Raw genomic sequence first — 13230 nt, 5'->3', positions numbered from 1 at the left:
GCGTGCATCATTCACACACACACACACACACACACACACACACACACACACACACACACACACAGACACACACACAGACACGCACACACTCACACACACACATACGTGCACACACGCACACACACACACACACACACGTGCACACACACACACACACACATAATCACATATGCATAAGGTTACACATAGTCTTTTTCTCTCTCACACACATGCACTCTCACACAGTCACATTCACAGACACAGGTATGACAGAAGGGGGACATATAAATAGTTTCTCAAATACACCTGGATAGTTTCACACACATGCACTCATATTCTCACACATGCATATAAATGCAGTTGCACATTCACTTTACACACAAGCTCACATTCATAGTCATGCAATTATATCTGCAGGTATGAACATATTTGCACAGGCTTATTCATAAAGTCTTACACACACACTATCCCACACAGTCACAGAGTTGTGCACACATGGCCACACTCAGTGCACACATTCATAGACAGTTACATTCTAAACACACATATTTATACACAGTCACATTCACATGTAGCTGCGCTTAATGCTCTGGATAAAAGCATATATCTGCAACAACACACGCACACATCTATGCACATCTATGCGCGCCACCATGATTGGAGTCAGAGTCATACATGCTCAGTTTGCTCACAACCATAAATATGTCCCACCTGCCTGTATTTAACTATTATCACTCTAAACCAGGGGTTCCCAACCTGGGGTACATGTACCCCCATTGGTACATTTGCATTTTTCAGGGGGTACATTGGGTCTCAAAGAATAACCACTACTGTACAATGCATGGTGTTGTAATCTGCAGTCAGATTGCACAATGTCGTGCTTTTTTTTAATCCTTAATTTTTAGGAGTTCATGGGAACCTATAAAAATGCCCAAGGTGTACAGAGGAATAAAAAGGTTGGGAACCCCTGCTCTAAACCTATCCATTTATCCGCCCAAACTGCACTTAAACATTGCAATAGTGACTGCCTCAACCAGCTCATTTTTCATAGCCTCCAAAGCGTTGAGCTTTATTGTTCAATATAAAGGGCAGCTAGCCCAACACTGTCATGGCACCAGTGAACTGGGTTCAAATTCAGCACGGCCTGTAAGGAGTTCGTACGTTCTCCCCATGTCTGTGAGAGTTTTCTCCAGGTGCTGCGGTTTCCTGCCACCCTTCCAAAAAATACAGGGGTTGTAGGTGAATTGGGTGGCAGGGGCTAGTGTGCCGGAAGAGCCTGTTACTGTGCTGTAGGTCTAAATTTAAATTTAAAATTATTTAGTCGGGTGAATGTCCAGGCGATAGTTGTGAAGGAGAGATTGGAAGCAGAGCCAAACCACTTTTTCTTCCAACTTTTCTTACTACTCAGTTTTAAATTCAGTCCAGATGAATTGGGTGAAGATTTCAACTCTATTCCAGCAGTGAGGGTCTCTCGAGAAGTGTGCTTGAAGTCAATGTGCAAAAACAATGTCACACACACACACACACACACACACATATACACAAAAACACACATGCATATAAACACACACACACACGCACACACATACACAAAAACACACACACACAAAGACATACACAGATGCATACACTCATAGACACATACAACATTACAGTACAATACAGACCCTTCAACTCATGACGTTGTGCCGACCTATATAAATATACTCAACAAGCTAAACCTTCCCTACCTCACACCCATAACTCTCTTTGTTTTTTGCAACCATGTGCCTCTGTCTTTTTTGTGTTCATATTTGCATGCACAATCTCATGCTCACACATACTTTCACAGTGAAACGCTGACATACCCCCACATACAGAAATAATCCACACAAAGAATCATCCACAGTTGTGTTGTCATAATGTATTAAGTCTCTCTCTCTCTCTCTTTCTCACACACATGCACACAAGTGCAGGTGTATACAGAGTCACACTTGAGGTCAGATAAATACACCCACATGCACACCCACACTGATGCAGTTACCCTCACATCTCATCACTCACGCTCATTGCAAGGAACACACGAACAGTCACACATATACCGAGTCGTGTTCACTGATCTCAGAAAGCATAGGCAAGAAACTCTTGTGGATGAACTGCAGTTAATTCCTTCTTGAGGAACAACTGTGGTCACAGGCCTCCTGTTAGGGAGGCAATAATCCACTACAACTCTCTGGCTTCTCCTGCAAAGCCAATGTCTAATGCAATTTACTACCTCACAATGAATATCGAGGACCAATAACCATGAAGTGACCTCTCTTTTGATGAGAGCTGATGTTCAAAAACAATTTTACGTCAGAGTGGCAAGTTCCTTTCACCTGATCATTCTCTAACACTGAGTTGCACGGCACTCACAGACCATTGTCTGCAGAATATGAGTTCTGATCCAGTCTGTGAATGATGAAACCGCAAGTGGCATGCAGTGTGTTCCGTTAGACAGCTCTCAGTGCAGCAAACAACTGAGGTCTGCCTCACTTCTCTGATACAGCATCATCAGTTTTATTTTCTAATCATTGAACATTTGCCAGAAGGGGATTTGAACCATCCAAATATGCAATGGGAAATTCAAAAATGTGAAAGATTGCTGCAGGGTGGAATTTGTTCAGTAAAGCTTCCTCCAGCATTATGCAGAAGGCCCCATAAGTGAGAGAGCAATGCTTGATCTTGACTATGGAGATTGGGATGACAATTGGATGATGTGTTTGTGGATGACCCTTCAGTGTCCAGCGAACATTATTCTATTAGATTTAAGATAGTTTTGGGGAGAGACAGGTCAGTACTACAAGTGAAAATTCAGAATTGGGGCAGGGCTGTCTTTGAACTTTTAAGACTAGACCAAATTGGAACAGGTTGTTTAAAGGAAGAGGAACATTTGGAAAATGGGATATTTTGACAAAAGTCCAGGACTTGCCTGTTCCTGTTAGAGTGAAGGGTCAGGCATGCAAGCATAGGGAAGCTTAGATGACCAGGGATGTTCAGGTTCTCTTCAAAAGCAAGATGGAGGTTTTGGGTAGGTAAAAGCAACTGTGATCAAATGTATATCTGGAGGGGTTTCAGGAACTGAGGGGCAAGCTAACAAATAATAAAAATAAAGAAAATCAGGAGTAGAAAAAATATATAGGAGATAGTAAAGGGACTGTAAGTTATATGATAGACACACACAATTAAAAGAACACGCCCACTCATTCTTCGGTACAAAAACAGTGTCGACCTTCTTTATTCTTCTCAGCCATTACAACTGTTCATCCTCCTATAAAGCACCACCAAGTGAAGCCCTCCACCTCCGCCCCACCCCCCAGCCCTTTTCATTACTGTGAGAGTTTTCAAATTGAAATGATGGAGGGAAATCGTCGCAAATATCAGGCGCTTGAGTCTGAACTTGTGAAGAAATTTGCCACTGCAAGACTTTGATTTGAACAGTTAACTTTGTTTCTATTTGCACTGCCCCTGACCTGCTGAGAGTTTCTTGCATGTTCTGATTAAAAAAAAACATACAGCACAGTAACAGGCCATTCCAGACCACTAATGCATGCCGCTCAATTTCGCCCAATTAACCTACGATCCTGTACATTTTTGAAGGGTGGGAGGAAACCAGAGCACCCAGAGGAAACCTAAGCAGACATGAGGAAAGCGTACAAACTCATGACAGAAAGTGTTGGATTCAAACCCAGGTCGTTGACACTGTAACAACATTGTGCTAACTGCTACACTCACCATGCAAACACATTTAATGCTAGAATCCCCAGATATATCATCCCCATTAGATTGGGCAAGAGAATTGAGGGATGGGTTCCTGCTATTGGTACATTCTGACCGAAGCCATATATCCTACTTCTGAAAAGCTGCCTTTATAGAATCCTGTGATAAAGTTCAGCCAGGCTCAGGATCTGATATTCTCTTAAAATAACTCAAAGGAACAACCAAGTGGTAATGCTCATTCGATCATATCTCATTGAAACTCAATGATGCCCTCTTATCAATGGAATTAAACACTGTGTGAGGTCATCACTTCTAAAGCCTTGATGGAAAGACAATTGGTTGTCTCTATGACAAAGTTAAACAGTGATCTTTTGAAACAGATTAGTTTGATTTCACCTAGCAGAGAGTTACGTCCCTTATTTCCATTTCCTCGACGCTGCACTCAGTGGAATACTGCCTGGATGTCAGGAGTGGTCACTGTTGCACCATTTCTCAATTTAGCTTGTAGCTGCATATTTAAACCAAGTGTAAAACAAAGGTTTGAAGGCAAGTAACTGTGAAAAGAATGCTACTTTACCTTTGTTGATGACAACTTTATTTTTCAACTTATTGCAGCAATAGACTTAACCTGCATTTTTTTAAGAAGCAGGCAAGCCTTTTTTTCACATTGATAGATGGGTCAAGTATAAATATTCCATTCCTAGAACTAACCTCCATTATCACAACAACCTGTTCTCCCCCCCGCCCCCCCCCCCCCCACACACACACACTATATGTAGTTATGCACTTATACACAGTATGGATACTGTGACAGATTATGTTATATTTTATATTGTATATAGATATGTTTTAAAGGAGATAAATTTTTGCAGGTTATTTTGTGTAGGTCACATACAAACATTTCAAAACAGATCTCAGTTAAAATGCCAGAGCTCTGCTCAAGCCAGACAGTTCAGGCTCTGGGTACCTTTGCAAGAACTTTGAAGGATGCCTGTAAGGACGTCACAAGTAAGTGTTCATTGGACATGCTGTGAAGTAATGGATTATTGTTTTGGAGAGCAACAGATGAACAAACTCAGAAGATTAGGTCCAGAGCCACAGTCTGTCTGAGTGCAGTTGGCTGTTCTAGTTCAGTCTGGTCAAAGCCCTTGTGGTTCATACAAGAGTGGATGGATGGCGGTCTAATGTTTCACTTGAAATAAGGGAAACAAAAAAGAACTCTGTGGTGACCTGAAAGAAAGAGGTTATCATCTGGAAAACCCTGATGGAGCAAGTTTCTTCAGCAAGACATTGAAGTGGCTGATCTAAAGGAATCAGTTGTGGGTGTCCAAAGAGCAGTAAATCTCCAAAAACCAACAAGAACCTTCCAGAGTGGTAACCATTTACTTTTGAAGCACCAAAGCCTGGTGAAATATATAAATGTTAAATTCTGTGCAAAGTATAAGAATTGGCTGCAAGCAATGACCTTGGAGGAGTGAGAAGTGAGATTGGACTGTGAATCAAAGAACTTTTCTGAACTTATATACACATTACATACACATGTGCTTAGAATTAGAAGGGGGTTGTTAGGTTAAGTGAGTTAATAATAATAAGTTAAAGTTTGATCCTGTTTTCATGGTTAAAGATCATTAAAAGCAACTTTTGTTTAAGTAACCATTTGACTTGGTGAATATCTATTGCTGCTGGGTTTTGGGGTCGTCTGGGCCCATAACAGTACATGCAGTCATATGGGGACACACATGCATAAAACACACATGCACACCTACACATATTCAAGTATGAGCACACACGTATACTTGCTCTTACAAGAATCAAGAACACAAACATGGACACATACTGTGCACTTTGACACAAATGCACAATCACAAACTTGAGTAAACATTGTCAATTCTCACCCCTGGACTGAATCAACTGAAAATTATTCACTACTTTGTATTTTTATATGTATTAATATTGTGAAAATATTTTTTTTAACTTTTCATAGTAATTTGTAACAAAACTAACACACACGCAGAAAGCTCTGTCTTGTACGGTATGCAGCAAACTTTGCAAAAGAACTTAAGACCACAAGACAAAGGAGCAGAAATAAGCTATTCAGCCCATCGAGTCTGCCCCACCATTTAATCATGAGCTGATCCGTTTTCCCACTCAGCCCCACTGCCCGGCTTTCTCCCCATCACCTTTCATAGCCTGGCTCATCAGGAACCTATCAACCTCTCACACAAACACACCCAATGGCTTGGCACCTAAAACTGACTGTGGCAACAAATTCCACAAATTCATTACGCACAGGCGAAAGAAAGTCTGCCACATCTCCTTTCAAACTGGCTATCCTTCAATCCTGTAGTTATACCCTCCTTGTCCTAGCCTGGCAAACAACCCATCTACATCTACTCTGTCCATGCATTTCAATATGCTTCAATGAGATCCCCACTCTTCTCCTAAATTCCAACAAGAGTCATCAAATGTTCTTCATATCATTCCCGGAATCATCCTAATGAACCTCCTCTGAATTCTCTCTATTGTCAGTACATCCTTTCTTAAACGAGGAGGCCAAAATGGCTCACCCTACTCCAAATGAGGTCCCACCAGTGCACCTCTGACATTGAACAATGAACTCTTGTTTCTCTCTCTTTCCACGGATGATGAATGCTTCCAGTATTTGTGGAAGATCTTGCTCCTCGAAGATTTGCTCCAGCTAACTGCAAGCACTGAAGACACATGGAGCTGTGGATGAAGAAACAGGTAAAATCTCCCCCAAAGAAATGAGTACACACATTTATTTATTTTTATTTATTAAATTGCAAGCATTTTCTTCCTACAGTCAAAAGAAAAAAAGCCACTGTCAAGCTGTTGGCACATTCATGTACAAAAACAGATTAATTATACAGCCTGCTACAAAGCATTCTTTGTGAAAATACAAAGACTAGTACCAGAAAGCCAATAGCATTATCACTGAATACAAGACATCAAATCCGAATCATAGGACATTGATTAAATCGACACAACCTATCAATATCACACAAAAATAATCAAACACTACATTAAAATATATGATGAGTGTTGCAGAATAATACTGCTAGCAAAAGCTCCATGATACTGCACACAAATACAGTAAGACAGCCTAATGCTAAAATAAATGCTATCAACTCTCAAGAAGCTATCCACATTCCAAGAGTATAATCATGCCTCGATTAACAGCTACGTCAAAGTTCTTATCTAATACATAAAACGCTTAGAAATTACCAAATGTTGCGTGACTGTTACAGTATAAAGCAGATCTCAATTCCCTTAACTTCATTAGAAATGCACACATTAGGAAATAGCTCACCATAGTCCACAACGGGTCCAAGTGCTGGACCAAAAGGAAAAAAAAACAGACCAGGATTTTACATCCAAAGAACACCGATGAAGATTTTGTTCAGGCTACAGGGTTTAGGGAAACACCATACTGCATACAGACAGCAGTATTAATAGGCAATACAGAATAAAATTCAACACACCCATTTTGGTTCAGTATTGATAGAATGACTCTCACAGTACAAATTTCACAGGTAGCTTCTCTTGTTCACTTCTCCCTCGACTAAATATTTAACACCAACTTTTGCCATCTGCGGCTAGAATGCGTTCGTGATGAAAGATTTTGTGCTGTTCCCCCCGCCCCCCACCCACCCCCCCCCCCAAATGTGTCAGAGGAAGGAAAACAACTTTAGACTTGTAATTCATGTGCAAGTGTACCAGCGGCCACCTCACCTTCATGTATTCAGTGATGACAACTAAAGTTAAATCTCTCCTCTTGTGTAACTTTCACATGAAACTACTTTCACCTGGTGAACACCATTCGCTCTCAAAAGATTGGCTGCTGGATAAGATGCTGATATTTGTTGTCGGAAATGAAATGACCCAAAGTGTTTTGTCCTGCCCCCAGCCCCACCATCTTGTGTGAAGTGCTTGAGGAAAGTCCTCACAAAGTACCACGCTCAGTTAAAAAGTTCTAAACAAAAGGAATGTGCAAGTGTGTCCTATAGTAGTAAGCTCCTATGAAACAGGTTGTACCTTCGTACTTAAAGAGTCAGCTAAACGCTCGAGTTTCCAGGTGTATCTTTTCAGGGTTTAATGCTTCATGCATATTTTCCAAAATCATTCAACCAAAATAAAAAGTCCAGGCCTACTTTCAAAGGATCGTGGTTAGAAAGCATTTTAAAATCTCCCCAGCACCCTGCATAATCAGAATGGGAATTTACCATTAAGATTAATCTAACTTTTAAAGACAGGAGCAATCACCAGGTTCAGGTCACTTTCTCTGCTGGTCCTTGGAACTCAGGAAACACATGCAATTTCCACCCCTCCTTTATTTGATGTACTAATGAGTCGCCCCCTTTTCCTTTTATTTACAATATCCTAGCTGGAAGTATCCAAGAGCTCAAAAAGAAAAGAGAAGCAGGCAGTTTAATATTTCTGGTAACTCTTGTTTTTTTCCCATTTATCTCTTTCCAAATGTTGACTTTTTCCAGTTCCCAAGCAGGAGAAGGTTCAGAAAAGGAGATGAGAAAGAAACTTTCCAATTATCCAATGAAATGCCAGCCTTGAATAGGAACGGACCCCATCACAATCTATTTTTTAATGGAATTTGCTCCTGTGCTGAGAGTCACTAGGTATGAGAGTAAAAAAAAATCTCAAGGATTAAAGATCTATATTGAACTGTTTGATCCATGAATGTATCAATAACTATATAAAATACAAAACAAAACCCAGTATGAATATAATTACCAGATTTAGGAATTCATTACTGCAGGTATTTCTGAAAAATATTATATATGGGAGGATCATCCTTGAAAAATAGAGACTGGAAACTACTGCAGATGATCAATACGATCAGACTGGTATCAAATTACTTTCCTTAAGCAAGCTGGTTACCCATTTGCAAAAACTGAACAACCATCTCCATTAAAATAATTGTAGATAAGAAATTCCTGAACAGTGATATTTTCAACCGAGATCTCTCTCCTTGAATTTGAAATGCTTGAAGAATAATTGCAAACCAAAGACTCCTTAAAAAAAATCTGTGCAAGAAGTATCTGAAACGCATGAGAATGAAAACCTAATGGGTGTGGGAGAGGTGAGGGCTGACCCTATATCGATCGACATGGCTTTTGCATTTTTGATTGCTGCTTTATTTTTTTAAAGGAAAGAAACACATAGATGAGTCACATAGGAACTTACTGAACCAGTGTCAAGGGCCGTGAGTCAATTGTTAAGCTTTAGTCAGACACAAAATCAGTAACTGGTGTGAGTGAGGGGGCAAGGGCTGTTTATGTGTAGGCGTTTAGCCGCTCTTTCGAACGGGTGGAGTGAATGTCATGCAATTCCTGCTCCTCCTTTGATTTGATGTCCTCGTACTTTTGCATTCTGCAGGCATCCTTCACGTAGGCCCAGTTAGCAGAGAGGACCATTAGGTAGTGGACCTGCAAGACAGCAGTGGGGGAGCTTTAATGATCACCAAATACAACAGTTGTTACAAGTGTTCCATAATGCAGCATCCACACATCTGTTCACACTCACACCAACACATATACACAGACACAAACAAATTAACAGGTGAAATCAGATCGATGCACATATCAGCAAACATACATGTCTGTTTAAATGAAAAAACAAAGTACATATCTATCATTAAATAAGTAAGTCTTCAGATGCTGTGATCTAATGCAACACAGAAATATGCTGGCAAAACTCAGCAGGTCACACAACATCCAGAGGAAGTAAAGGGTAACTGGCATTTTGGGCCCACACATTTTGACAGGTATGAGCAAAAAGAGGCAGGCAGCTGAGTAGAAAGGAGGAGAGAGGGGGGTGGAAGTGCCTGCCCCTTTCTCCCTCCTCCCTCCTCCTCCCACATTCCCCATACCTTTCCATTCAGTCACCTGGCTTATACCTGCAGATAGTGTGGTCTGATTGGTTCAGAGGGGTGTACAGTTCTAGTAAATGCAACAACACAAGATAAACCATCTACTACTTATGGAACAAGGTGGATAAAGAAGAGTAAAACAGTTCAGCTCACAATAGTCAAAGGGTTTCTTGAGCCAGGACTCATGTTCTTCGACCACAAGAAGCACTATCTCCCTTCTCTCTCTCTCTCTCTCTCTCTCTCTCTCTCTCTCTCTCTCTCTCTCTCACACACACACACACACACACACACACACACACACATACACACACACACATACACACATACACACTCTCTGTCTTTCTCTCTGTTTTCTCTCTCTCTCTGTCTTTCTTTCTCTCTTTCTCTCTCTCTGTCTCTCTCTTTCTCTCTGTCTAAGATATCAGATTTATTGTACATAAAACCCTGAGATTCCTTTTTCCTGCGGGCTTGGCATAATTACCATTAATTGGTAGTGCAATAAAATCTGTACACAGCGTAAACATGTAAACAAATAAAGAAATATAAAAACACTGACTGTTGAATACAGAAATGACAAAAAGAAAATCAATAAAGTGCACAAGTCAGAGTCCTTAAATGAGTCTCTGATTGAGTTTGTTGCTGAGGAGTCTGATGGTGGAGGGGGAGCAGCTGTTCCTGAACCTGGTGGTATGAATCCTGTGGCACTGCTACCTCCTTCCTGATGGCAGCAGTAAGAACAGAGCGCCTGCTGGGTAGCGTGGATCCTTGATGATTGCTGCTGCTCTCCGGCAGTGGCATTCCCTGTAGATGTTCTCGGCAGTGGGGAGGATTTTGCCTGCGATGTTATGGGCTCTGTCCATTACACATTACCTTTTGGAGGGCTTTATATTCAGAACAATTGGTGTTTTCATACCCGACCATGATACAGCTGGTCAGCACACTTTCCACCACACATCTGTAGAAATTTGCCAGGGTTTCTGACATCCTACCAAACCTCTGCAAACTCCTGAAGAGTTTCTTCTCTCTCTCTCTCTCTCTCTCTCTCTCTCTCTCTCTCTCTCTCTCTCTCTCTTTTCCCTCACTCCCCTCTCCCCAACTTTCTCCCTGTGCTTTTTCCCTCATGGTTAAAATTTAAGTTGGGAAGAGCTTGAATGAAAAGTTTACAGAGGTGCACCCCATAACTCATCTATCCAGTTGTAAACATGACAGGTTTTCTCTTTGTCTTGAACACTTAAGGAACTTGGCTGATTTCTTAATGACATAGTTTACTGAAAAGTCAGTGCAGTGCAATTCTCCACTCTCCATCAATTCAGCTCTGTCAAGGCCTGCCTTGTCAATATGTCAGTAAGAACATCCGACTATGCCTCTTCAGCCAATTAAGATCAAACTAAAGTCAGCAAAAATAACCCAAAAAGCAGCGTAGGCAGATGTACGTAAAAGGGAAATAGCCCCTTGACAAACCATAATCTCCACACAGAGTCGAATTACTTAAGGACACAATGCTGGAGAAACTCAGCATATCAAAGAGTGTAGCAAAGATAAAGATGCATAACCAATGTTTCAGGCTTGAGCCCTCCATCAAAGTATGGACAAAATGTAGATAGGCGCCCAAATGGAATGGGGTGATAGGTGGATAAGGGAGGGAGGGCACACCGACAAACAAAGGGTGGGGGGATGTCTCTGTGAATGGAGAGGGAAGAGGACGGAGAGTTGGAAGAAAGAAGACAAAGGGGAAGGGAAGGGAGGGAGTAGGTTCGAAAAACCGCAGAAGTCAATGTTAATGCCATGCAGCTGGAGAGTTCCGAGATGGAAAATTAGGCGTTCTTGCTGCACACAGAACATTATTTTCTCCTCTGAGTTTTTCCAGCATTGTGTTTTTACTTCAATCACGGTGTCTGCAGACTTTGGTGTTTTACCTCACAGCCGAATGACTTTACAGGTTTTATTGAGTGCAGCATTGATCTGTTCAGGGACCCTTGCTCTTTGTGATTTTTATAAATAACCTGGATGAAGAGGCAGAAGGATGGGTCAGTAAGCTTGTAGGTGACACAAAGGTGGGAAGAATTATGGATGGAGCTGAAGATTGTCAAAGGTTACAAGAGGATATTCAGGATGCAGAGTTGGGCAGATAAGTCGCAGATGGATTTCAATCTGTATAATTGTGAGGTGATGCATTTTGGAAGGACTAAGCAGAAGACTGAGTACTTGAGAGTGTGGAGGAACAGAGGGACCTTGGGATTCAAATCCATACATCCCTCAAGGTTGCTGCACAGGTTGATAGGATAGTTAAGAAGGCCGATGAGATGCTGGGCTTCATTAATAGGGGGATTAAGTTCAAGAGTAGAGGTCATGTTACAGTTCTACTAATCTCTGGTAAGACCACACTTTGAGAATTGTGTTCAGTTCTGGTCACCTCTTTATAGGAAGAGTGTGGAAGCTATGGAGAGGGTGCAGAGGAGATTTACCAGGATCTTGACTGGATAGGAAAACAAGTCTTATGAGGCAGGTTTAGTAGAAATGGGACTTTTCCCTTTGGAGCGTAGAAGGATGAGAGGAGACTTGATAAGAGGCCTCCAAGAATATGAGAGGCATAGCTAGGGTTGGACAGCCAGCACTGGTTTTCCCAGGGCAGGAATAGCAAACACTAGAGGACAAATGTACAAAGTGAAGGGGAGAGTTTTTTACTCAGAGAGTTGTGGGTGCCTGGAATGCATTGCCAAGGATGGTGGTGGAGGTTGGAACATTAGGAGCATTTAAGATACTCTTAGACAAGCACATGGATTAAATAAAAATAGAAGGTTACAGGGTAGGGTGGAGTTAGTACTTTATTTTAAGGAATATATGGGTCGGTACAACATTGAGGGCTGAAGGGTCTGTACTGTGCTGTAGTGTTCTATGTTCCATGTTTTAACCAAGGCACTCTGATCTATATGTTGACCATCAACCACTGGAAGAAATCAACGGGAAGGTCGAAGGAATACTGCACAAGGCCATCATTCCCATTCTCAGTTTCCACTGACCCCTCACTGAAGCAACTGGGGAGCACAGAGAACTGGTGAAGCACTCACAGAAATGACAGGAGGTTTTACTTTCCACCTCCTTCATCATACATACTGTGCATCACTCTATTTTTACTTTTCGTATTTTGTTTCGTGTGGGAGGACTGTCCATTGAACAGGATTCAGGTTCTGTATTTGCTCTTTTCATTTGTTGCTGTCACCATAGCAACCTGGAATTGACATACTCTAATTAATTGCACTACAGAAAAGAAATGGAAAATGGGCTGATGCAAAGCTATTCTCTGAGAACTAGGTTGTGTAAAGGAATCATAAATGCAGAGGGAGCATTACAAATTATTATGGAGATGAAATAAATTGCACTTTTTAAAAATTCCGGCCCATGAGCCTGTGCCATGCAAATGCCCCAATTAACCGGCAAATCTCACATGTGCTTGAATATTTCTAAATTTCAATCGAATTAGTGACTTCATTCCACTCCTGGCATTGAACCTGTGGTTTTGAACATATGCTGCGTAGGAAGGTAAACTGCAGGCACCAGATAATGCATATCAACAAGAAACCCTTCATTCAAGAGTCAGAGATTCT

At 41.3% G+C, this 13230-nt stretch overlaps 1 protein-coding gene across 1 annotated transcript in view; it reads right to left on the bottom strand.

Annotated features, from left to right (window-relative positions):
- Positions 1-7413: 7413 nt before the first annotated feature.
- gpm6ab (glycoprotein M6Ab) overlaps positions 7414-13230 on the bottom strand; it is a 316222-nt gene continuing 310405 nt past the window's right edge. Inside the window, exon 7 of the mRNA XM_069902258.1 lies at positions 7414-9182. Coding sequence (XP_069758359.1) covers positions 9030-9182 — 153 coding nt within the window. The 3' untranslated portion in view covers positions 7414-9029. The remainder of the gene's footprint in view (positions 9183-13230) is intronic.

This window comes from Narcine bancroftii, chromosome 1 (assembly GCF_036971445.1).
Source record: "Narcine bancroftii isolate sNarBan1 chromosome 1, sNarBan1.hap1, whole genome shotgun sequence".
Taxonomy (NCBI): Eukaryota; Metazoa; Chordata; class Chondrichthyes; order Torpediniformes; family Narcinidae; genus Narcine; species Narcine bancroftii.
This window is presented reverse-complemented; position numbering and strand designations above follow the sequence as displayed.